At 39.5% G+C, this 26717-nt stretch overlaps 1 protein-coding gene across 29 annotated transcripts in view; it reads right to left on the bottom strand.

Annotated features, from left to right (window-relative positions):
• dlg2 (discs, large homolog 2 (Drosophila)) overlaps positions 1 to 26717 on the bottom strand; it is a 262869-nt gene that overhangs the window by 68446 nt on the left and 167706 nt on the right. For all 29 annotated transcript variants that reach the window (XM_085797009.1, XM_085797003.1, XM_085797020.1 and 26 more), the window contains 2 exons: positions 2217 to 2270; positions 439 to 489 (listed from right to left, as the gene is read on the bottom strand). In XM_085797009.1, the coding sequence (XP_085653135.1) occupies positions 439 to 489; positions 2217 to 2270 (105 nt within the window). The remainder of the gene's footprint in view (positions 1 to 438; positions 490 to 2216; positions 2271 to 26717) is intronic.

Genomic DNA, 26717 nt, shown 5'->3' on the forward strand with positions numbered 1-26717 from the left:
TGACCGGAATTCTCCTTTAAATCCTACTGCAGGCTCTTTTGGTCGTCTTTTCACTGTCGGCCGGGCTCCGTCTGCGATCACGCTCTCCGCTCTGCGCCTGTTAGTGTTCACTGAGCTGCTGTTTCTGTCTCAGCGACTTGGAGATTCATTTTTACAAGCTCATGCCAACTGTGTGCCACATCTGCTGCAGCCCACAGATCATTTCATCCATTTCAGATAACAGCTCATGATATATATATATAAATATATATATATATATATACACACACACAGATCACTGAGCGCACATCTGAGCGCAGAGGGGATGTTTCAACTTGTCTCTATCGGGGCTTCGCAGCACATGTTGAAGCCTTCAGGAGAACGTGTAGCTCTGTTCTCCACTCGTACGGCAGATCTTTCACTGAGGTCAAACGCAGCTGTGGGATCTGAGACACTCACCCGCTCCAGAGTGATTTCCTCAAACTCATATTCAATTTCTGTGCCGTTGACCTGAGGAAACAAAACAAAAAAAAAAGAGATTAAGCCAAGACATTCACTCCATTTTTAATCCTTCGAACATGTCGCTGCAGCTGAATAATTACACTGCATTATATTCACAGAGGATGATGTTAAGCAGCTCCATGGCCAACTCCGCAAACTTAAATAGAGGTTGACAGGTGTTCTGCAGGGCCACTCGTGCTTCTCTGTGTTAAATAGGTCTCATCTCGAGGGAAACAATTTGAGGTGATAGTTAATTAACATTATTTTTGCAACACAGAGCTTTGGCTGTAAAAGAGCCGGTCTCATTCTATATCTCACTGAGATGATTAATTACCAGCCAGCACTTCTTGTCATTATGCATATGCATAATGCATGTGTATATCATATTCCCAGTTGAGCAACATTTCTGAGCTACATCACATATTATGATCAGAACTTGTGTGGAGGCAAAAAAAAAAAAGACTAAATAAGTAACAGCTAACAGCAGTTGAAGAGTTCCTCTGATGTTGGTATAGGATCAAATCTTTATTTTATCACATGAACAAAGTGCTTAAATATTGAGAATGAGTTGGATAAAGAGTCGGTGGACGGGGCTGTTGCTCTCCTCGCTTCGTCATGCATCATATAAAACATTTTTAACTGTTAACTTCGCCATTAAATCATGAAAAATACACCGCCTTGTGCAGCCTGCCGCCTCTTTTGAGAGGATTTTGTTATTAATTCAGCCTCTGCGTTGCAGCAAAGCTTCATTTATTTGTTTTGATGTAAAATACTGTGGAAACCGCTGCAGATGAAGGTCTTTAGAAAGTCTTGTGCTGGTCTTTTATTCATGATAAACATCAATAATTCAACACTGCGACCTCATTTGTTTTACTAAGATAAGTTACACAATCGAAATGTGTAACTAATGCATCACGCACACTATCTCACCTCAAACTCACTTCTTTTTTTAAATCAAATGTGCAGTCAGGGCCGTTGCTAGGAATTCTGGGCCCCCTTAAAGAATACTAAAGTGGGCCCCTCCCCCTAACTTTTCCTTTTTTCTTAGACTACGTATGTATTATCGTTTTTTATTTAGCCTTCTTTGTTTTGATGCTAATGCAGCATTACACTGCAAAAACTCAAGTATCTTAGCAAGAATATTTGTCTTATTTCTAGTCAAAATGTAATTTCTAGTCAAAACAAATCTCATTATGCTTAAAATAAGACACATCATATTAAAAGTAGCTTGTTTTTAGACACTTTTTACTTCTTTCAAGCATATTTTCACTTGGAATAAGTAGAAAAAATCTGATAGTGGAGCAAGTTTTTCTTCCTTATTACAAGCACAAAAAATTTACTTTCACTGGCAGATTTTTCTATCTATTGTGAATTTATGTGAACATTATATAAAAACAAGTTAATTTTTAGGTAATGAGTCTTATTTTAAGTGGAAAGAGTTTAGTTTTGACTAGAAATTAGACATTTTGAAAAGAAATAAGACAAATATTCTTGGAAAGATGTTGAGTTTTTACAGTGTACTATGAGTATCAGTCAGGGTCTTACGCAGAATAAATCAAGTCATACAAAGATTAGACTACTGGGGTTTTTTATGGGTCCCACTGGGCGCTGGGCCCCTAGAATTATCATCACCTTTCTCCCCTATACAACGGCCCTGCGTGCAGTTATTGATCTTCTATTGAAAAAGACTAATAGGTGCATTTAATAAAAAGGGCAAAAAAAAAAATCAAACTCACATAAGGAACCGACTCCAGAGTGTCTGTGTTGACGATTATCGGGGCAGGGCTGGCCTGTAAGAGAGACAGAGAGAGGAAGAGGAAGAGGATGAGACTTTAGGTTTTAGTAATAGACACACCGGTGCCCACCACTGTCCTACTTTCCATAAATGCATCCTGGGGGCAAGCTTGTGGATCTCTGTATCATCAACAATTTAACAGACTTCCATTTGCTGGATGGCACCATAAACATGCACACAGCAGCACTCTGACAGAGTTATTACAGCTGAATGGCTTTCACAGGAGGGAGGAGTTGAGAACATGGGTAGTAAACGAGCAGATGTAGTAAGTTGTTTCTGTGCATATGAAATTCTAACACCTTACTGTTATAATAATAAAAAAAAAGACACCGCTGAGAATAGTGAGAATTGATGCTTCTCGGCTTCTAGGCAGCAGGTTGTGTTGAAATGTGCCATAAACGCCTGCTAACAGCTAATGTTCACGTTTTTAAAAGATACCAAGTGGTAAAACTGTCAAAACCTATTTAAAGGGATAGTAGCATTTTTTTAAAGTGGGGTTGTATGATCTCCAAATAGCCCCTAAGTACTTTAATTGCAGTAGAAGACTCTCTGCACTCCTCCCGTTAGCAACGCCAGCCCATAATAGCCCTGCCCAGAGATTTACAACATACAGTGTTGTGAACAGACCCAAAGAAACGGCCTATTTTCACGGCCTAAAAGAGGTTTTACCTGAAAAAAAATACACAGTTCCATTGTTCGCTATAATATAATTTTTTCCAGCCCTTCAAAGTGCAGGAAAAACACAGTTTTTATTTGGAGCTAACCAACTGCTGATCGGTGGGCGCTAACCCTGGGCGGAGGGATCAGCAGTTGGTTAGGTCCAAATAAAAACTGTGTTTTTCCTGCACTTTGAAGGGCTGGAAAAAATTATATCATAGCGAACAATGGAACTGTGTATTTTTTTTCACATAAAACCTCTTTTAGGCCGCGAAAATAGGCTGTTTCTTTGGGTCTGTTCACAACACTGTATGTTGTAAATCTCTGGGCAGGGCTATTATGGGCTGGCGTTGCTAACGGGAGGAGTGCAGAGAGTCTTCTACTGCAATTAAAGTACTTAGGGGCTATTTGTACATCATACAACCCCACTTTAAAAAAAATGATACTATCCCTTTAACAGCTTGCGATGCTCAGGATGTCGTTCATCTGCACCACTGCAGCTGCTGTCTGGTCCGTACCGCGGATTGGAAGTTGTGATATTTCTGTCATAAATTGTGCAGCATAAAAATAAAAACCAATATCACACAACCCATGTATGCTAGAAAAACACAAAAACAAAGCTCTATCCTTCCTGACGGCCTGTGGAAAATGAGCAGATGGTTAAAGGCGAAGGGATTCCCCCCAGAGAGGATCTCTGAACTGTTTTGGCCACAACAACACAACACAGTGAACATCAGATTAGCAGCAGTTGAGTTTACGGCACGCAACCACGAGCTCGTTTCAAAAAGACGATGCATTCACGCTTTTATTTTGAAAATCAGTTCTTGGATCGCACTGACTGCACACAGGATGAATGAATGAAACCCACACAATCAACTGAAGACAATCATCCTCCTGTATAACAATTAGCGTATACGTGTGTCATGTGCGTAAAAGATGAGAGCAGCGTTATAATTTAAGATAATAACATACTGATCCCGCCAACGTGGAAATCTATTTTCCATGTGAAGGCATCAAGGATTATCATCATACTGCAGCACACACACACATACACACACACACCCACACACAGATGTACATTACGTCCGTCCGCTCTATTGTGAATTGTGAGTGTGCACCTGTTGGTCGTCACAACCTTCGTGCAGATGAGACGACAGTTACTGTGTGAGTGTGAGCCAAAGCTTTTTTACATCAAGGACCCCTAAATTGACACAAATTACACTATAATTAAAATAGGACTAATCACATTAAAAAGTAGCTTGTTTTAAGACACTTATTACTTCTTTCAAGCATATTTTCACTTGAAATAAGTAGAAAAATCTGACAGTGGAGCAAGTTTTTCTTTCTTATTACAAGCACAAAAAACTTGCTTTCACTGGCAGTTTGTTCTACTTATTTCAAGTGAAAATATGTTTGAAACAAGTGAAAATGATCTAAAAACAAGTGAATTTTTAGGCGATGAGTCTTATTTTAAGTGATATGAGTTTAGTTTTGACTAGAAATGAGACATTTTGACAAGAAATGAGACAAATATTCTTGGAAAGATTTTTAGTTTTTGCAGTGTAGACCATGGACCCCCATTGGACAAAATGTTGGAGCAAATTTTAAAGACACACAACATCCAGCTCACTCCCTGCTTAAACACAAACACTGCACATACAACCTCAGACACAATAAGCGACCAGACAGCATCATCACACACAGATCACGCTTCTTCAACAGTTTCTACCCGGCTACAGTCAGACTTTTAGCAAACACAAAGTAACCCGGGCACATGGCAACACAACACGCACCCACCTCAGTAGCACTTGGCACTTTACACTTATTTATTCTTATATTTATTAACTTATAGACATAGATCTCTGGCCTATTTAGAAATGTTATGTCCTTGTCCTTTTTTTAATCCCAGGCTTGAGCCTTTTTAAAGTGTTTTCATTGTGTCTTGTATATCTTTGTGTGTTCTCTTTTGTTTCTCCACCTGACCTGGAACAACCGTACAAAAATTCCTATGTGTGTATGCACAAATGGCAAATAAAGATTTTGACTTCTGACTTTTGAAACACCAGTAATATACAAATATTTGTTCTGAGACTGAATAAAGTTCTGTACATTCAAATTAGGGTCAGTGGTGTGAATTTTTGGAAACATTATAGAGAAATTCTCTGGGAAAAATGGTACAATTTCTCCAAAAACGTTCAAACATTTCTAGGAAGAAGTGGTAAAATTCTCAATTTCTTTTTTAATCAAAAAAAAAAAAGTGGTAAAATAAAAAAATAAATAAAAAAATTCTAGAAAAAAAGTGGTAAAATTTCAAGAAAAAGTTGGGGACCCCCTTGAACCCTCTCAAGGACCCCTGGGGGTCCCCGGACCCCACGTTGAGAACCACTGCTCTATAGGACTGGCTGCTTCTTTACATTAATCACTGTCACTTTCCTCGTGTGCTTGTGAACATGTTGTAGCCTCACACATTTAGAGCCGACATAGCAGGGGTGTGAACTAATTCTGTGTTGAACTGTCAGAGCATGATTAAGTGCTAACGTACAGTACATTTGGCTATTTTCTGCAGCTTTTCTGCTCCTTTTTATGTCTTTCCTGTGTTGACTCTCTTCTTTCTTTCTTTGTCTTCCTCCTCCTCGCGATTTCATCATCCAGCAACACCTGCTCCTCATCTCTGGCTGTGTCCAAGAGGACGCACTCACTCACTCACTCACTGGCTATAATCCTACTACTGCTACTCCCCTTTATAGTCCACTACACAGTCCACTATATAGGGACTCTGCTGTCTGAATGTACATGTAGAGCGACCATACCCAATATAGGGGACTCAGACTCACAGTATCCTCAAATCAAAAATCAAATGAACTTTATTTGTCCCGCCGCAAGGGAAATTTGTCTTGGGCAAGTAGCGCCGGAAGAAACAACTGCCTTGTACATACAGTACAATACATACACACCAGAATATACCGTAGCTATTAAAACTCAAGGGGATAATAGTTAAAATTAAACTTTTTTGCAATGTTCATTTCATTTTAATCAGTCAAACCAAGACCGTTGAAATTTGAAATTTATATTTCATAATTTAAAAATTGCATTGAAACTTTCCTACACTTCTGTCTTTTCTAAACCTCGTCTTCTTCTCAGCTGTCGTCCAAGAGCTGGAGGTGACAGACTGTGATATTTATACACGGATAAACAGGCCAACATGGCGTTTCTCTGCTACGGCTCCTTTTATTCATGGATTTCTTTCTTTTTTTTCCTTTTCATTTCAACTACTTTCTGTATTAACTTCTTTTTTCTTTTCTATAATAACCTATGCATGCACAAAGAAGAACAAAAGAAGTTCTTCACATGGGAAATAAAAGTTTGAATTGATGTTAAATTCATTACATTATTAACTAATTCATGCACATCTCTTACTAGACAGAACATTTCCCATCAAAGGAGGCGTTAGTGATTTTAATCCAGTGAATTTCACCTCATGGTCCATTATAACTGTCTGTTCTGTGTGGTTCTACACTGCAAAAAATCAAATATCTTAACAATAATATTTGTCTTATTTTTAGTCAAAATGTCATTTCTAGTCAAAACAAATCTCATTATACTTAAAGTAAGACTCATCACATTAAAAAGCAGCTTGTTTTTAGACACTTTTTCCTTCTTCCAAGCATATTTTCACTTAAAATAATCTGATAGTGGAGCAAGTTTTTCTATCTTATAACAAGCACAAAAAACTTGCTTTCACTGGAAGATTTTTCTACTTATTGCAAGTGAAAATGTGTTTGAAACAAGTGAAAATTATCTAAAAACAAGTTAATTTTTAGGTGGTGAGTCTTATTTCAAGTGGAAAGGGATTAGTTTTGACTAGAAATGAGACATTTTGACAAGAAATAAGACAAATATTCTTGGAAAGATTTTGAGTTTTTGCAGTGTACATAGAAACTGAGCACTAATACTACATTATTCCAGCAAATCAGCAATAAGGGAAGGAAATGGGCAGCGGCGTATGCTGAAAGTCAATTTAACAACTACCAGGGGAAGCAGAAGGAACAGTGTAGTGGTCTCATCCCTTAAATAACAGGCTTGAGGTGGTTAAAGAGATTGATGGAGCCGCTGAAATGTTTAACATCTTTATGGATGTTTAGTCACTTTGTAGCCAAACTGATTTATTAGCAACAAGGTACAAGTGTCACATTTGTGTCTCTGGAAACATTAAATGAGCTGCACATGGATGTTCAGCCTAGTGTACGTCCAGTTTGTCCAGATTCTGTTGTCAATGTAAAGTCAGCTGCACTGTAGTTGGAGGAGAAATAAAATGAGTCTGATGCATTAAAAGGGTGCAAAACTGCTCCATGGCAAAAAAAAAAACTAACAAAAAACAAAAACATAGATCAGGGTCTCTGCAGGTTACACCAGCTCAAATTTAAGACTTTTGAAGACCTTTCAAAGACCATTATGTTAGCCTAGAAATCTAGCGGCAGCAAATCTCTTTGCTCCATAGGTGGGTCTAGAAACGAGCCATAGGAACTTTTTGAGTCTCGAATACCGTTTGTGTTCACCAATCACAGTGCTCTATCTGTTTAGAGAGTCGTTGGGCGGGTTTAACGCAATGACGACATACTTGCGACGATGAAAAACATGACAAGAAGATGGCTTTGGCAAAGGAATCGTTTGAATCGGCGTTGGCATAAACTTTGAAAGAATTAAACTTGTCATTTTCTTTAAAAGTTGAGCAAGAAACTGCACTGACAAGAAGGATGTATTTGGTGTTTTGCCGACAGGATATGGGAAAAGTTTAATCTACTGACGTCATCCTGCTCTTTGCTCTGATTGGTCGTAGCGCTACCCTATTGCGTACAGAGGCAGTTTGAAACTGACAGCCTTCATCCCGCCCCCTGGATTGAGCCGAGGTCTACTGGTAGTTGCCAGACTAGACATGTTAATGATATAGTCTGGATGGTCAGGCTAACATTATGGATGAAATTTAAGACCTATCATGACAAATAAAAAAGGTACAGTACAAAATAAATGCGGAGTCACAAAATTAGAAATTGATTGCAATATATAAGTTGCGTGTTAGGCTTGTTTGTAGTTGAAAATACATTCAATAAAGCACAATGAAGTGTCGCAGGAGCATTTTATTGAGCATTTGCGGTAGCGACGAGGGCTCTACCATAACATTTTTTACCAAGGGAGCGAAATTTAAAATGTTTATGTAACACATTATTTGTTTAATTCACTGGCAACCAACACGCAGATGGCTTTAAAGGGATAGTAGCATTTTTTTAAAGTGGGGTTGTATGATCTACAAATATTAGTACTTTAATTGCAGTAGAAGACTCTCTGCACTCCTCCCGTTAGCAACGCCAGCCCATAGCTCCACTTTGAGGGGCTGGAAAAAATTATATTATAGCGAACAATGGAACTGTGTATTTTTTTTCAGGTAAAACCTCTTTTAAGCCGTGAAAATAGGCCGTTTCTTTGGGTCTGTATGTTGTAAATCTCTGGGCAGGGCTATGGGCTGGCGTTGCTAACGGGAGGAGTGCAGAGAGTCTTCTACTGCAATTAAAGTACTTAGGGGCTATTTGTAGATCATACAACCCCACTTTTAAAAAAATGCTACTATCCCTTTAAGCCTTGAATAATGTTAAGGGTCAAACGTGACCCATTTTTACATTGGAGAACAGTAAAAACACCAACACTTCACCTTCGGCCTATAAATTGCATTGAAACTTCTAATGTGACCCAGAATAGACAAACATGGAAATATTTCAACTTCTTTAACCAACAGACACGAGCCACAACCTGTTCTGTATTATGACCAACACAATATTTGACACATGAAGTAAATAAATTAGCCACATTTTAGACTTTTTAAGACCCCGCAGAATGATACCCTGTAGATACTGTACCACCAGAGACAATAACCTGCTGCAACCACAAGAGGGATGTTGTCTCCAACGCTGCTCTGAAATCAGATGCCAGAGGAGATACTGTAGGACTTCCTCTATAAGCACCGCTCGCCTTGATTAGGCTGACAGCACATCACTGGCTGAAATTAATCATTGCATATTAATTAGAATTAATGCAATCTAAACTCTGGGTTATTTAACTAATCAGTCATTAGTGAACATGGAGAAGACAGAGTGGATTTCTCACAGTGATTTCAGCTCGGCTCTCCACACTCAGCCCCATGGAAACAATGAAGAGTATAACACTTTAAGCTTATTAAATAGAAAAGTCATTTCACAGAGTCGGAGCTGTCTTGCGTAAAAGCTGAAGAGTGACACTGTGATTTCTCCTCAACACAGCAATGTCAAGCTATTTTCTTCTTTTTTTTTTTTTTTTTTTACAGAAAGAAGTTCTATTGTATCCGGCATTCGACATTAACGTGTGTTGAGGTTATTCATCTGTAACATCTCTCAGCTTCTTCCCGAATCATCATCCATTCCTCGCTAATGTGAATTATTAAATTAGCATGGTTCATTCAGATAAGCGAGTCTGAATTGTGTGCAGATCATCACAGACTGACTGACTCAGTGAATTTAACAAAAGGAGAAGTAGAACAGTTGGCCGGCTGCGTGGGGCTGCAGAGCCAGAAAAGTGACTGAGGGGAAAATGGTGTTTGTTGTGTGAGAGGAACGATGAGAGGGATTAGGACGCCTCTGCTCTGCTCTGCTCGCTGTGCATGAGCGCCGCTGATCATATGAAATGAGAAAGAGGACAGACAGACAGGCAGGCAGCAGCATCAAAAATGAACTCAATCCAAACAGCACAACAGCTGCCAACATTTAAAATAATCATCCATTCAAACAACACAAATGTTTGCTCAAACCCAAAGTATCATGCACTTCTGCCGCTGCGCTCCCCGCGGTGAAGCTGCTGTAATTCTTCTCTAGAGCTTGTTGTAATGTGCAGACAGCTGGCAGACGTCCCTCTGTTATATGCTGCAGAGCAGGAAGCTCCGATAATCTGATTCTACTGTACTGTAGGTTCTTCTGTGATTAATCTTATTTCTGTCACTGACCGGATGCTTTCTGCTGGTCAACGGCATGGAAAGGCAACGCCAACGTCACGAGCTGCACCGCAGTGAAGCACAGCGCTCACATCAAGTCTTGGGATGTCACGATTATACATTTTCTTGGTGCGATTATTGTCAGAAATAATCACGGTGATACGATTATCCCGATTATTATGCAATATGCATTCATTAATTTCACAACACTATGAATGTTTAAAGCAGGAGTAAGCGATCCGGTGGTTTTGGCTAACTTCCTGTCAGCCGATGGAGTTAGCAGTCCCCGCCCTCGTCCCTACGTCACCACATTCACGCGCATCCCTTGGCTGCACCATAGACTGTAAAAAGAATGGACGTAGCGCCCGTGACGTCACCCATTGGTTTTGGGGAGTCGTTTTTGTGACTCAAATATGGCGGCCTGAACAGCGCCATGTTGGATTGGCCGGCCGAGAACCCGCCCACTGGCCTCGAAGCAGCCTGTCCACGGAGCTGCTCGGACCTGTCACTCAACGTTTCCACGCCCTAATTGGCCAGAATTTTAACCTAATAACAGTAAAACTATAGAGTTAAAAAAAAATTCATCCCCCTCAGAGTGTGTGCGGGGGTAGAAACTATCGATTGAGACCAAAAAACGTTCTGACACCAGGCTTTTAACATGTTTATTGAGGATGTAAAGTCGGCTATTTTAACATGGGCGTCTATGGGGAATGCTCCCTTCTGACACCAGCCCCCAGAGGAAGAAGAGGGGATTGCAGTTTTTTGAACGCGGAAGTGAGCTTCACTTCTCAGACCCACAACTGCCCCCTTGGGCTGCACACACAGAGAGGACCGCCCCTTTATGCCATTCTCTCTCCTCATTGGATAAAGGTTGTAGGATACAAGGAAAGTTTTCTCCTCGGCTTACAGCAGAGCAGAGTGACTGACAGACCCGCGTTTCAGACCAAACACTCTATAGAAGTGATTGCTGTCGGAAGATATAACTATTTAAGACTTATATTAACACAAATATTCCGCTTACTTCTGCTTTAAAATCAAATATAGTCAAAATATAACTACATTACTCATTGTTTACACAAAATATTTCAAGTGTCTATTAATATATGACCCAATTATTAATCCCCCAGTGGAAGTGTTTGAAATATTCATGTCATAAATTGTTACCTATACCAAATGTTTATGTTTATTTTAATCGTTTTTTGTTTTGTTCTGCTTTTTTTTAAATTAAAAATGACACGCTAACATTTAAATTCCTACCAATTCAATGTTACGTTAGTTAAATGGACCAGTATCTGTGCATTTACCTTTATTTTGGCTGCACATCTGCCGATATGGTTCATATAAACTTTTTGTGAAAGTTACGGTATTTAGGAATCTTTACGATTAATTAATTGTGGCGTTTAATACCACGATTAATTGTGAAAACAAGTTATCGTGACATCCCTAATCAAGTCTTTAATAAAAATACAAATAAAAATCTAATAGATCGATAGGTGCTGTAGATAGGTTCGTACATTTTCACTTTCCCCATAGCCAACAGTATCTACTGTACAGTAAAACCCCATAACATGGATACTGCTGCCTATATGCATGCACACAAAGACCCCTGTGAGGTAATGGCCACTCAACTGAGCTCATAAATGACATGCTTAACTGCACTTAGACTCATTTCTCTTCTTGTTCATGCATGGTCACATGACCAAGCAGCTCCGACAGCACACGAAGCCAGAGAAACACTCTGCATGATCCAGTATAGGAGCACTTTCATGGACCTACAGTATAAACCATACAGTACTAGTGGTCATTTTATAGCCTAATAATGTTGAATTACAACTAAAATACAGAAGGAAATATAAATACACTGCAAAACCTCAAAATCTTACCAAGAATATTTGTCTCATTTCTGGTCAAAATGTCATTTCTAGTAAAAAAAAAATCTCATTATACGTAAAACAAGATTCATCACATTAAAAAGTAGCTTGTTTTTAGACACTTTTTACTTCTTTCAAGCAGATTTTCACTTGAAATAAGTAGAAAAATCTGACAGTGGAGCAAGTTTTTTCTTTCTTATTACAAGCACAAAAAACCTGCTTTCACTGGCAGATTTTTCTACTTATTTCAAGTGAAAATTTGTTTGAAACAAGTGAAAATGATCTAAAAACAAGTTCATTTTTAGGTGATGAGTCTTATTTTAAGTGAAAAGAGTTTAGTTTTGACTAGAAATAAGACAAATATTCTTGGAAAGATTTTGAGTTTTTGCAGTGTACTAGTGCTATATAGTCAATTTAAAGGCTGAATGCAGAGTTTTGTATTAACCAGGACAGATGTGTGTGGTTTCTGGAAGCGACAGTGTTGTGCATTTTGTTTTTTCCTCATAAACTTTCACTTTGCTGTTACCGCTGAGGTGAACAGACATGACACATTCACCAGCTGAAACACAGCTCTGACTGGAGGGAAGACATAAACCTTTACTGCAACGATGAAAAGCTGTGCAGATACATACAACAATGCAGCTCCAGATAAATGAGATGTTTATAGAGCGAGTTTGCTTGTATATCTTCCACAGAGTCTTTTTGCGCTCGCGTTGAGTTTTTTTGCTCAATAATTCAGCTGCACCTCTATGTATAGTGGCTCATGAAAACGGGACTGTATCAATAATTCAACGGCATCTCATTTAAAAATAGTCAACAACACAATGTTAGAGTGGGGGGAGGAGAGATGGAGGAGCGTGATGGCCATGGACAGACAAGCCAAGGTAGAGGAGCAGTGAGTAGAGGAGGAAGGTCATTGGTCCTTATTCATGACAGGCAGAGATAATATTGATGGATTCATGAGGCACTAATTCAATCACCATTTATCCCTTCAAGTGTAGCAAAAGAGGAAAAACAATTCTGACACTAATCTTTCCAAAAAAGAAAGAAAATATGCCTGTACACTACACACTGCAAAAACTCAAATATCTTACCAAGAATATTTGTCTTATTTCTAGTCAAAATGTCATTTCTAGTCAAAACAAATCTCATTATACTTAAAACAAGACTCATCACATTAAAAATTAGCTTGTTTTTAGACACTTTTCAATTATTTCAAGCAGATTTTCACTTGAAATAAGTAGAAAAATTTGACAGTGGAGCAAGATTTTCTTTCTTATTACAAGCACAAAAAAAAACTTGCTTTCACTGGCAGATTTTTCTACTTATTTCAAGTGAAAATTAGTTTGAAACAAGTGAAAATGATCTAAAAACAAGTTAATTTTTAGGTTATGAGTCTTATTTTAAGTGGAAAGATAAGCTTTGACTAGAAATGAGACATTTGGACAAGAAATAAGACAAATATTCTTTTTTTTTTTTTTTTACAGTGTACTATGAGTATTAGTCAGGGTCTTACGCAGAATAAATCAGTCATACAAAGATTAGACTACTGGGGTTTTTTATGGGCCCCACTGGCGCTGGGCCCCTAGAATTATCATCACCTTTCTCCCCTATACATACTTATTTCAAGTGAAGATTTGTTTCAAACAAGTGACAATGATTTACTGTAAAAACAAGTTAATTTTTAGGTGATGAGTCTTATTTTAAGTATAATGAGATTTGTTTTGACTAGAAATGACATTTTGACTAGAAATAAGAAAATAAGATAAATATTCTTGGTAAGATATTTGACTTTTTGCAGTGTTTAACACCGGTGTTACTGCCAACTTTCCGTGTGTCTTGGGATGAATGTCTTCACACCTGTCTCCCAGCTTAATCCCACTCTGCAGCTCCCTATAACTCACAGGCAGGACCACACCACACCGCAGCTAAAAGAACAGGTAATGTAAACTGCTGCAATTTCCTTTGCTGGCATTTCCCCCAGCTACATGATGGATGGCCCCCCATTTCCCCCCCTCTGGCCTTGCCTGAGGCAATTTCACTCGTGCTATGGTTGCACAAACACCACACATCCCCAACAATTAAACCCACAGCCATGATTTGCTTGATACACACACACACACACATACACACACACACACACACACACACACACACATTTCCTGAAGGATAAAACTTAGCGATCCGTCGTTAAACTCTTGTTTCATCTCAGTTGAAAACACTGCTCCTGTTATTGTGTTTTGAATTTTTTTGTATGTATACTGTATGCATATGTATATGTATATGTATATATGTGTGTATGTGTATGTATGTATATATATGTATATATGTATATGTGTGTATGTATGTACGTATGTATATATATATATATATATATGTATATATATATATATATTTTTTTTAAAGCTTTTTCGCCTTGCAAAATTGGATTATGTCTTGTTATGCCATATTTGTTCTTATGAATACTCTGGAATTATTACATCCGGATACACGGGCTCCTGGCTGATCGTGCACTTAAAGGTTTAGTCAGCGGGGGCGGGTCCGGGTATGGGAGCTGAACACGCAGCGGCCCGGGCCCGTCACTGCTAGGAAAGGTATAGTTGGTTAGGGTAGGTAGGTGAAGTTAGGTAGTTAGTGTGCGTGGTTAGCTGGGGGCTTGTGATCCCAAATTGTATATAAGGCGCAAAATGTTTATTTTCTATTTTTTATTTATTTATTTATTTTTTTACTTGTGTTTGTCTTGTTGTTTGTGTGGTATGAGGAATTCCTTAATAAAAAGAAATGAAAGAGAAAACACTGCTCCACTTTGCTCAGCTTGTTTATAACAAGCAGCTTGAATAAGACCAGATGTTTTACAGTTTTTAGTTATCTTATTACACAGTTACGACAAATTTCTCACTAATACACACTTAAAGGGATAGTTCAACATTTCGGCTAATTGGACCATTGCTATAATCCCTATAGTCTTCTTGTTTTAGAGGTAAATTCATGCAAAACTGCTGATGCACGTTGCCTTCAGGGACAGTTTTTCAGCAAGCAGTCTCTGTATTTCCCTCTAAAACAACTCTGTGTGGTAACGTTGTGTTATTATCTCATAGTGTGGTGAATGTGCAGGTCACAACTTGTCCACCAGAGCGTTGTGGAGTTGTTGGATTGTGTATTTGATGAGTTTGATGAGGGAAACCAAGAAATCCCATAATGAGCCTCCGTAGCGTAGCTCTGAGCAGCTCACGGCTCTGCTCCGCCGTTCTAAAAACAGCTTGCACCGACAATTAAAGGTAACGAACCTACTGCTATGACTATAGGGATTATGGCAATGGGCTAATTCTCCAAAATGTTGAACTATCCCTTCATATTCATAACATCATTAACTACCGTAATTTATGCACATTTCTTACTAGACAGAACATTTTCCATCAGAGGATATATATAATGTCAGTAATGAGGTGAATCCTTGTTATCATGGCCGCTGTTGTCCAGTCGTCTGTTTTATGGGAAATGTTTGAAATACTGTTAATAGTAATGTCGATTAGGATTTTTGTCAGCAGCTTAGAGAGATCACCACAAGTTAATGTTATATTGTTCCTTTCCTTCCTTATTGCTGCAGATGTTTTAACTAACGCTACATCGACCAGACACAGGCCCCCGAGGCCAAATGGACGATTATTTCAGCTTCATCTGCATCACCACATATGTTGCACAAGGAACAAAAGAAATACCAAAGATATATATTTGAGGAGGAAAAAATAACATATTGGTTTACGAGAGAGTAACTCTGACTCCTGAACACTTCTTTTGTTTATTCTCTACAATATTTAAGGAACAATTGCATGACTTTTTCATAAGAAGCAGACATCGCCAAACAGAAATGTCTTCATCAGTTCCTGCACTGCAAAAACTCAAAATCTTACCAAGAATATTTGTCTTATTTTTAGTCAAAATGTCATTTCTAGTCAAAATAAATCTCATTCTACTTAAAATAAGACTCATCACATTTAAAAAGTAGCTTGTTTTTAGACACTTTTTACTCCTTTCAAGCAGATTTTCACTTGAAATAATGTGACAGTGGATCAAGTTTTTCTTTCTTATAACAAGCACAAAAAAACTTGCATTGCAAACTGGCAGATTTTTCTACTTATTTCAAGTGAAAACTGTCTAAAAACAAGTTAATTTGTAGGTGATGAGTCTTATTTTAAGTGGAAAGAGATTAGTTTTGACTAGAAATGAGACATTTTGACAAGAAATAAGACAAATATTCTTGGAAAGATTTTGAGTTTTTGCAGTGTGTTTGTTCGTTTAATACAATATTACAACAGCCGTCCACTCATCAAATGGCAGAGAGAAAACATCCCAGAATGACGCCTGGACTTCTTGCCACACCCATTTTACTCTCTGCTCTTCAGGGTCTTCGTCATCTTCTCAACAAATAATTACGCTCTGCGGAGCGGATGCAGATTATACGAGCCTGGTTCGTGTTCATCGCTCCGATCTCTGATTAGATGAACGCATGACAGACCCGGCTGACCCAGTACCCCTGAAATCTTCTCCATCAGGGTTTTCTATATTTAGAAACGAGTGGGTGAGCGCACGATAAGAGACAAACAACAACTACTCGTACATCTGAGTTCAAAGTGGTGACAAAAAGAGCTGGTCCACTTGTACTTTCATGTCCGTGTTGCTCTGTTTATAGTTCATTTTCTCCTGTTTAGCACACATAGTAGAGATTTGGATAAAACATTTTATGTTGTAGATTTTTAATATTGCAGTTGCCTTCGTGTGTTCGGTCTCTGTTGGAAACACAGCTCGGTTTTACTGCCATGCTTTGTCATGTGCCGTTGACATTTTCTCCAAACCTTCAGTTTCTCTTGTCTCACTGATGTTGAAAACACAATATGAGCTTAAGAGATAATCATCTTTTAGGCGTCTTTCACTGAACCTGAGCTCAGTTACAGATAAAACGTGAAGGAACATCTGATCTGACACAAACAGCTTTACAGTCTCTTCATGGTAAAACATCACTAACACTGGTAACCACTCATGTACAAGATTGTCCTTATTGAACACCACATTCACCAACGTTTCCAGATGTACAGCGACTCACACGCAGTAGAAGCTACAGTAGATTAGACGACATAAAAGAGGACAACGAGAGAGTGAGACCATCACTGGTGTTATTAAATCAATAAACCATCTCTGTAGTTGCTGCTTCACCAGCCTGAACACAGACACAGAGGTCTGAGATCTGCCAGCTCAAAATGAAACAGAACGACACTGCAATGAGTTCGGGAGCCTCAAACGAGCGTGTGATAAATACAAAATCAACTCATACACTGCAAAAACTCAAAATCTTTCCAAGAATATTTGTCTTACTTCTTGTCAAAATGTCTCATTTCTAGTCAAAACTAATCTCTTTCCACTTAAAATAAGACTCATCACCTAAAAATGAACTTGTTTTTAGATCATTTTCACTTGTTTCAAACAAATTTTCACTTGAAATAAGTAGAAAAATCTGCCAGTGAAAGCAAGTTTTTGTGCTTGTAATAAGAAAGAAAAACTTGCTCCACTATCAGATTTTTCTACTTATTCCAAGTGAAAATATGCTTGAAAGAAGTAAAAAGTGTCTAAAAACAAGCTACTTGAGTCTTATTTTAAGTAGAATGAGATTTGTTTTGATTAGAAATGACATTTTTGACTGGAAATGAGACAAATATTCTTGGTAAGCTTTTGTGTTTTTGCAGTGTATTACGTAAAAATGGGCATTCAGCCTTTTTCATCATGGAATAATCCCAGTCCTTACTGCCATTGACAACGTATAAACACATTTGTTTCCCTTATTAAAAATAACTTTTTCCCTCATTCATAAGAAGAGTCCGAACCAAGTTTTTTTTTTGTTTACCTGGTAGGGCTCGGTCCAGCTCTGGACGCAGCCGCACTCAGAGGGCCACAGGTCACAGCTGCCCCCCCCCTTGGCCCTCACCTCCGCCAAGCGGCCGGAGGAGGACCGGGGGGCCGTGCCGTCCAAATGCCAACCCGCCGCCGAGGCCATCGCCATCATCATCCGCCCGCCCTTCCGGGGGAGCGTGGCCCCACCGGGGACAGACCCATAGTGGTACCGCTGCTGGTATGATGAGTGATGGGGATGCTGATGCTGCTGCTGCTGAAGCTGCTGCTGCTGAAGCTGCTGCTGCTGCTGCTGCTGCCAGCTGAAGGAGCACGGAGCCCCCCGTCCATCCCCCCGACCGTCCCCCCGTCCATCCAGGTCCGCAAAACAACTCTGCTGTTTGCTCAGGTAAAGAGTCATGTTGCTGCTGCTGCTGCTGCTGCTGCTGCTGCACTAAACACTGCTCGCTGCTCGTCTCCACGCTCTGTCTTCAGCTTCTTTCTGTTGTTCCTTTGTGAACGCCCACACAAGAGGTTAAATAGTGAGTCTCCACACCAGATAGTTGGACCAGTCCAGTCCAGTTGCTTTCGATTTAACCTCCTTTGAAATACTATGACCTGGACAAATGAGAATATGCACCGGCTTTCTGTTGTTCCTTCTCCTCTAGGTTTCACTGGTACAAGACGCTGCTGCAGCCCGATGTACGTACGAGCTGCTCACTCACTCACTCACACAAAATGAATGATGAATGAACCAACCGGCTGGCTGGCTGGCTGCTGAAGCTGAAGCTGCACAGGCTACAGAGGGGGTGTGTGTGTGTGAGTGTATGTGTGTATGTGTGAGTGTATGTGTGAGTGTGTATGTGTGATAGTGTGTGTGTGTGTGAGCTTCTGGAGTGGGAGAAGGATAAATGAGAGCGAGGGAGACAGCAAAGAGTGCAGAGCGAGATAGAGAGGGATAGAGGGAGATAGGAGATGAGAGTGAAATTGAGCTGGAGGGAGAGAGGGAGAGAAAAGGGATGAATAGAAGAGAGAGAGAAAGAGAAGAACAGCAGGAGACAGAGAGAGAGTTGTGTGCGTGTTGGCTGCCAGCCCTCTGTCAATAAATGACTCAACTGCTTGACAGCGTCCGCTCCTCCCGGCTGAAGTCTCTGCTTGGGGTTTTATTTTGCCGGGACCTGAAGGCAACGGGAGCTTGAACTAACAAATCCCTGGACAGCTGCTGTTGGCGTGGTTACAGAAATATGGGAACTAACAAACAAAACAAAAACAAAAACACACAAAAAAACTGTTCCTAAAGAATTGAAGTGCTCTGGATTTTTGACATCTGTTAATTTAAAGCTGCAGGAATGAAAACATCTGCCATAGCAAGTTGTTTATAAAGCAATGATATGAGTATGACAGCTGCTGTTCTGCCCCCATGTGGCCAAACAGAGGTTACTGCAGCTTTAAAATAGCTCTGACAGTGTGTGCAATGTGGTGTAGTATGGAGAATCTTGAGTTTCTTTATGGATTAAAAAAAAACAACACAAGAATAAACAGGTCAAACATTAAAGAGTGACTGAAAAAGAGCGATTACCGAACCAAAACCTGCACCAACACAGAAACAGGAAGAGGCTTTGGTCCTCACATTGAAATCCAACCACACAACTCATGAAGGGCATAGTAATGGCATAAAATATACAACTATTTGGAAGCATGACCACATAATAACCGATCAGAAACTGCATTTCTCGACTTCTACCTCAGACCACTTCCTCATCCGTCAGATGAAATCGGGGCCGTGAGGCTTTTTAGTTGCAAGCAAATGACGTTGAAACATCCAACTGCTTCAGCATCAACATCATCTGTGATGATGTGAGAAAAGGAAATAATCTGTTTGCCTATATGGCAAGCAGATTTAACATTTAAAAGCTAAGTTTGACTCTCCGAAATTAACATTGTAGATATCAACAACGTCTTTCTGACTAGTCGTAACTACATTTTGAATAGTTGGATTTTTTATTCAAGATATCTGTAATTCAGTTTTGCTTCATCAAAAAGAACATTTCAGATATCCACAACTTCGTTCTTCCTATAGGACAAATTACGTCACTTTTTGCTGTTCATGTGTATGGGGTTTGTCATTACAGATATCTACAATTCAGTTGCAGATATCCACTATGTGAATTACAGATATCTGTAACTGAACTACGACTAGTACTAATTCCAGTTTGAGATATCTACAACTTCATTTTGACTCGTCAAAACTTAATTTAAGATATCTGAAAAGGGACATGTAGATATCTTTAATTGAGGTGAATTAAAGATATCTTGAACTGGAATTATGACAAGTCAGAATCAAATTGTAGATATCTCAAACTGGTTTTAGTACTACAGTAGTCGTAATTCAGTTAAACCATTCAAATATCCATAATTCACATAGTGGATATCTGCAACTGAATTGTAGATATCTGTAATGACAAACCCCATACACATGAATGGCACAAGTGACGTCATTTGTCCTATAGGAAGAACGTAGTTGTAGATAGATAGATATACTTTATTGATCCCAAGCTGGGAAATTACAGATATCTGAAACGACAATTGTGGATAGGAAGAATGTACTTGCGGATATCTGAAATATTCTTTTCGACGAGGCAAAACTGAATCACAGATATCTGCAACAGCAACACATGTCCAGTCTGGCTTTTACTAAATGTTAAAACGGCTTGCCTAGTGCATAGTTTGCCTCACAGCAGCTCAAGCACACCGACGCTGCACAGCCACTATGTTTATCCTGGATTCCCATGTGCAGATGACGACGTCACCGCGACAACAGCTCTGATAGAAATAAGAGCTTTAGCTGTAATGGAGAAATCTGCCTTTTTTCCCATCACGTGGTCCAGTGTGTGATGCTTTAGTGTGTGTAGTGTGTGTGTGTGTGTGTGTGTGTGTGTGTGTGTGTGTGTGTGTGTGTGTGTGTGTGTGTGTGGGTGTTATCATTACCCATTCCATCTACCAGAGGTGACAGCCACAAAACAGTCAGTGATGGAGAATAATACCTCGTCAGAGCTGACTGAGGTGGTGAACAACATGCCCTCGTATCGGAGAGGCAGCAGCAGTGGGCAGCCTGAGTGTGTGTGTGTGTGTGTGATGAATGATGGGCTGTGTGGGCAGTAAGGGGCACGGTCGGTCGGTTGGATGGTGTGTTACACAAATCAACAATCACAGACCTCTCGGCTCAGCTGCCATCCCTCTTTCACTCGTAGGGCTGTCAGTCAGTCAGTCAGTCAGTCAGTCAGTCAGTCAGTCAGTCAGTCACCATCATCAACTTTTAGTCGACGATTTGTTGCCATAAAAAAAATTTGCAATGAATAATTTAATTGTCTTTTTCTGCTTGTCAAACTTTTGCAGCATTTCTTTAAAATAAATGCTGTTTTTTCAACTGTATTATAATACAGTTGAAAAAACTGCATTTATTTTGCATTTCTTTGGCTATTTACCTGTTAAAGTCCACCATCTGGTACTGTCACATTTATATTAAGACTTTTTAAATTCTGCAAATCAGGTTGGGTAATGGATCCATAGATGTTTTTTTTTTAATTTGCGGTATTAGCACCATTTATGTCACCTTTTAGCTGCAAATCTGACAAAATCGCCTCCTCCCAGTTATTGGGATCTCCTTTTTTCATTTGGCTTAAAACCCAAATGTGCCACCAGTGGTGTCAATAGATGCTCATTGAAATGTCGTAGTCGAATATTAGAAATGAAGCGCTTCGAGATAAACAGTTTGTGTTGCTAATGTTCCACTCATGTGTCATTAAACCAGAGGAAGAAGGGGGCCGATGAGATGATGTCATTAAAAGAGGACCAGGGAGTATATCCATGTGGGCCCTCGTGTCTAATTTCATTATGTAGTGATGCTCCTGATTGGCTGTGTTCATGTTGTGGTTTGTTTCTGGTTATTATGAGAAAAGAGACGTCTCTTCTCTAAGTAACGAACCAGCAGGTCGTCTGTGTCACAGGATGTTAAAGGGATAGTTCAACATTTTGGCAAATTGGCCCATTGCCATAATCCCTATAGTTTTAGGAGTAGGTTCGTTACCGGTGCAAGCTGTTTTTAGAACGGCGGAGCAGAGCCGTGAGCTGCTCAGAGCTACGCTACGGAGGCTCATGGGATTTCTTGGTTTCCCTCATCAAACTCATCAAATACACAATCCGACAACTCCACAACGCTCTGGTGGACAAGTTGTGACCTGCACATTCACCACGCTATGAGATAATAACACAACGTTACCACACAGAGTTGTTTTAGAGGGAAATTCATGCAAAACCACTGATGCGTGTTCCCGTCGGGCGCAGTTTTTCTACATTTGCCTCTTGAACTATTCCTTTAAGAGTTATGTCTGGTTGCCAGGTGACATCTAGAGTCCACGGTGATTATGACGGGAGTTGAAGGGAGAAGTGCTGGGACAATGATGGTTTAACTATGCATCTGCCGTTGCTCTGAGATCTCTGTTCCCTGTTACTTTGGCGACATCGGGTGGAGCTTTTTTCTTTTCTTTACTTGCCTCCTGTACCCATTACATGACTGTATGATGGTTTTTTTATGCCTTATGTTATGTCATGTGACTGTGTTATCATAGTAAGCTTATGCACACATTTTTCTCCTTTTCTTTTTATATTGTGTGTGCAGATGTATCTTTTTAAATATTGTACACCTATGTGAACATTTTGTCACATGTTTCTGAACTGAAACGTTACTCCCTTGTTTCTGTGATAATAAATTATTGCTCTGGAGCTGTTGTTGGTGGTGTGCAGACTTTCTTTTTTTCCTATGATTTACTTAGACTTGTGCATGTGTGCGTGCTTTTTCAATTTTTTCTTTCAAGATAAAATCCTTCTCATGAGGCAGTCGTGGTGGATCGGAGGGAGTTTCAGGTGAAACCAGCAGTTCCTGTTGTTTCCTATTATCTAATTCTCAGTAGCCTAAAGTTAACCACACCGTCATTAAAGTAACCATGGCAACATGGATTGTCAAATGTTGAGGAAGTGGCTGGACCTTGCTGAGTCAGAAGTGTTAGGTTACTATAGTAAAAAACGGTGAACATTGTCAGAACTTTAGTGTTTTTTTTTATTATAATGGTAACAATGACAACTGAGGTCCAGCATACAAACACACGCTGCTGCAGGAAGCACTGGACTGGAAAAAAAACAAACAACTTATTTGATTGTGTGGACTGGAGGCCTTCACAAATGCATTGATTGATTTCTCACATTTGCTCCATCAACACACACACACACACACACAGACAGACACACACAGACAGGCCAGTGCACATGTTCACTGACTCATGCAGAAATGTGTTTTACACTCGTCATCCTCCCGTCTACATGGGTTTGTGTTCTCTGCAAAACAGCAATAAACAGCCACGATGATGATGATGGTCTCGCTGCCGTCACCGAGACCCGTCAGTGTGTCTGCCTCGGCTCGCGCTGACTCATTAGAGCTTCAGTTCAGCCACTTAGGAACTCGTATGTTTTATTTGTGTCTGGTGTTTTGCAATTAGATTTGAAACACGTCAAAATTACAGGCATTACAGGAAATCCTGAATCCTAATCCTGCAGGACTGACGGCGAGGCGAGCTGGGCCGTTTTGTTTTGTTTTGTCCCAATGTAGTTACAATAACTGTGGTTTGTCCTTGTTTGTACTATTGTTCTTTTGTCTTTTGGTTTGCTTGTTTTGTTTGTTTATTTGTCTGTTTGTTTTTCTATATTGTTGAGAACATGTTTGTCTGTTGAATCTATGTTTGTCTATATGTTTGGACCCCCTCGAAAACGAGATGATACATCTCAAGGGGTTTTATCCAAATAAACAAATTTCAATATAGGAATTCTGGGCCCCCTTAAAGAATACTAAAGTGGGCCCCTCCCCCTAACTTTTCCAGTTGTTTTTCTTAGACTACGTATGTATTATCATTTTTTATTTAACCTACTTTGTTTTGATGCTAATGCAGCATTACACTGCAAAAACTCAAGTATCTTACCAAGAATATTTATCTTATTTCTAGTCAAAATGTAATTTCTAGTCAAAACAAATCTCATTATACTTAAAATAAGACACATCATATTAAAAGTAGCTTGTTTTTAGACACTTTTTACTTCTTTCAAGCAGATTTTCACTTGAAATAAGTAGAAAAAAATCTGATAGTGGAACAAGTTTTTCTTCCTTATTACAAGCACAAAAAACATGTTTTCACTGGCAGATTTTTCTACTTATTTCAAGTGAAAATTAGTTTGAAACAAGTGAAAATTATATAAAAACAAGTTAATTTTTAGGTTATGAGTCTTATTTTAAGTGGAAAGAGATTAGTTTTGACTAGAAATCAGTCATTTGGACAAGAAATAAGGCAAATATTCTTGGAAAGATGTTGTACTATGAGTATTAGTCAGGGTCTTACGCAGAATAAATCAGTCATACAAAAATTAGACTACTGGGGTTTTTTATGAGGCCCACTGGGCGCTGGGCCCCTAGAATTATCATCACCTTTCTCCCCTATACAACGGCCCTGGAGGCGAGATATCAGTGAGATATCCAGACTATCAGAGTCTTATCAAGGTTTTATACAGAAGATCCGAGAGTATGTTGCTTGTTGTTTTTTAGATCTACAATGGGCACATTAGTGTCACAGTTGTTTTTAATGAGGATATCACTTCACAGTGTGCTGCGAAAAGCAAAAAAAAAAGCAAAAATTGCCAACGGGTCCCTGCTGTTGACTGGAGTATTTCTGTCAACGTAATTTTGAAATAAAAACAACACGGCTTCAACAAATATCACTGACGGATTAAGTCGTATGGCACTCGATCAGAGCTGCCGTGACTCATTAGAGCGAAAAGAAAATACACAGGAGGTCACGACGAGGGAGGGGAGAAAAACAAAAAACAAAATGGTACAACCATGTGAGAAGCTCTTGTTTCTTGAAAAAAAATGCTGTTTGTCTGAACTATTACGACATAATCGCTGTGGCGGCTTGTCCTCTGTGGCTATTGTCTTTCTCCCTCTGTGTGTGTGTGTGTGTGTGTGTGACACAACAGGCTGTAATGGATTTCACACCTGTTTCTCCCAGATTCATCTGCTGCACCGATCAGTCAGCAGCAGCAGCAATAAATCAAGTGAATTGGCAATTTGTATAAATTCTCAACACCGTGTTGTGTGCACCTGAACACAACACCTCGAAACAGATACCGAATGAGACAGTTCAGTTTTAGCAGAGGGCTTGTAAAGGAAGACCAACACATTTCAATGTTTTAGCATCTAAAAGATTCTCAGACTTAAAGAGGAACTATGCAAGATTTGTACCTTAACTATGCTACTTTTTTTTTTTTTTACCTTAATGAAACAGCTTCTCAGTAACTGTGATGGTTAAATGACTTGTTACGGGGAGAATGGAGGCTCTCTGCCTTCCATCTAGTGTCTCTTGACACAAACACACCCTGTAATCTCTTGTTTATGACATAAGACTACACTAATATAGCGTACACATCGTAACACGTATATGATATATAATGTTATCTACCACTCAATGGATTGATTTCTCGCCAGCTTTGTTGTAAACAAATGCACATGGCCAGGAGGAGGGTTAGCAGCAAAACAGAGGAAAAGCGACCGGACTTGCATAGTTCCCCTTAAAAGCTGTACAGAAAAGAAAATTGAAGTTGGGACCACTGTGGGTCTTAACATTAGTGTAACAACTCATCTATCAGACGATGTAGGCCAAACTTTGTGCAAAATTCTATTTTCGAGTAAATCCGGGATGAAAGTGTGTTTTTTTTTTGCATTGGATAATGCAGGCGCACGGATTATACGTCAGCCTGCACACGATTCACCAGCCACTGATAGGCTATTGGATCCGTCATCCGTCATTCAAACGTCTGAGACACACACACACACACCGAGCTTGGTCTCGCCCCAAACATTGAATATCCCGCCCGCTCGATAACGACCAATCAAATTTGTTTTCCTTACTCGGGTAAACTCATGCGGCAACTTGTGGAAACTTGGCGCGACAAACAGGACAAACGGCCATTTCTGTACACCTTTAAACCTCACTATTCATACCTAATAACTAATAACAACCATTAGTTATCATGACTTTCAGTGAGGTTGTGTGCTCTTCTTGATTGTTTAACACGTAGTACCGACTGTCCATGATATCCTGCTATATGGCAGATTCTGCTGTGTGTGTGTGTGTGTGTGCATGCATACAGTCTCAGGCAATCGCTTCATTGTCACCGCACCCAGATACCGTTTGACCCTCGACACCGACTCAGAACGAGCTAATCAAAATCTGACAGGTCATTTAGAGTCGGTGCCACTCGGCTGAACAGCTGAACAGCTGAACAGCTGAACAGCTCTCAGACGCTCAGGCCTCCTGGTGAGCTGAATGGATGTAAAGAGCCACTTTCCTCTCCTGTGGCATCAGCGCCTGGTATCTGTGTCAGTCATTCATACTAGAGGAGAAAAAGCCAGATCAATTTGTTTCCTGCTCTCTATTTGATTGCTTTTTCTATTGAATTGCACAAAAACTCCACTGTTCAACTAAAGTATAGCCAAATCAATGCTTTAATATGAGTGGATTTGACATTAAAGTGTAAGAATGCATGGATTGAAAGACCACAGTTGCACAGATTTGTCACCGTTTCAAATGGAGACTTTCCTCAGCTGCCGATGGACTGAAGCTGAACTGAAACCTTGTCTGAAACACATTTCAGTGCACTGCAAAAACTCAAAATCTTACCAAGAATATTTGTCTTATTTCTAGTCGAAACAAATCTAATTCTTCTTAGATTAAGACCCATCACATTAAAAAGCTTGTTTTTAGACACATTTTGCTTCTTTCAAGCAGATTTCCACTTGAAATAAGTAGAAAAATCTGATAGTGGATCAAGTTTCTTATTACAAGCAAATTATTAAAGTGAAAATTATCTGAAAACAAGTTAATTTTTAGGTGATGAATCTTATTGTAGGTGGAAAGAGGTT

The sequence above is a fragment of the Trachurus japonicus genome, chromosome 14 (genome assembly GCF_045865225.1).
Source record: "Trachurus japonicus isolate A0001 chromosome 14, Traja_1.0".
In the NCBI taxonomy this organism is placed as follows: Eukaryota; Metazoa; Chordata; class Actinopteri; order Carangiformes; family Carangidae; genus Trachurus; species Trachurus japonicus.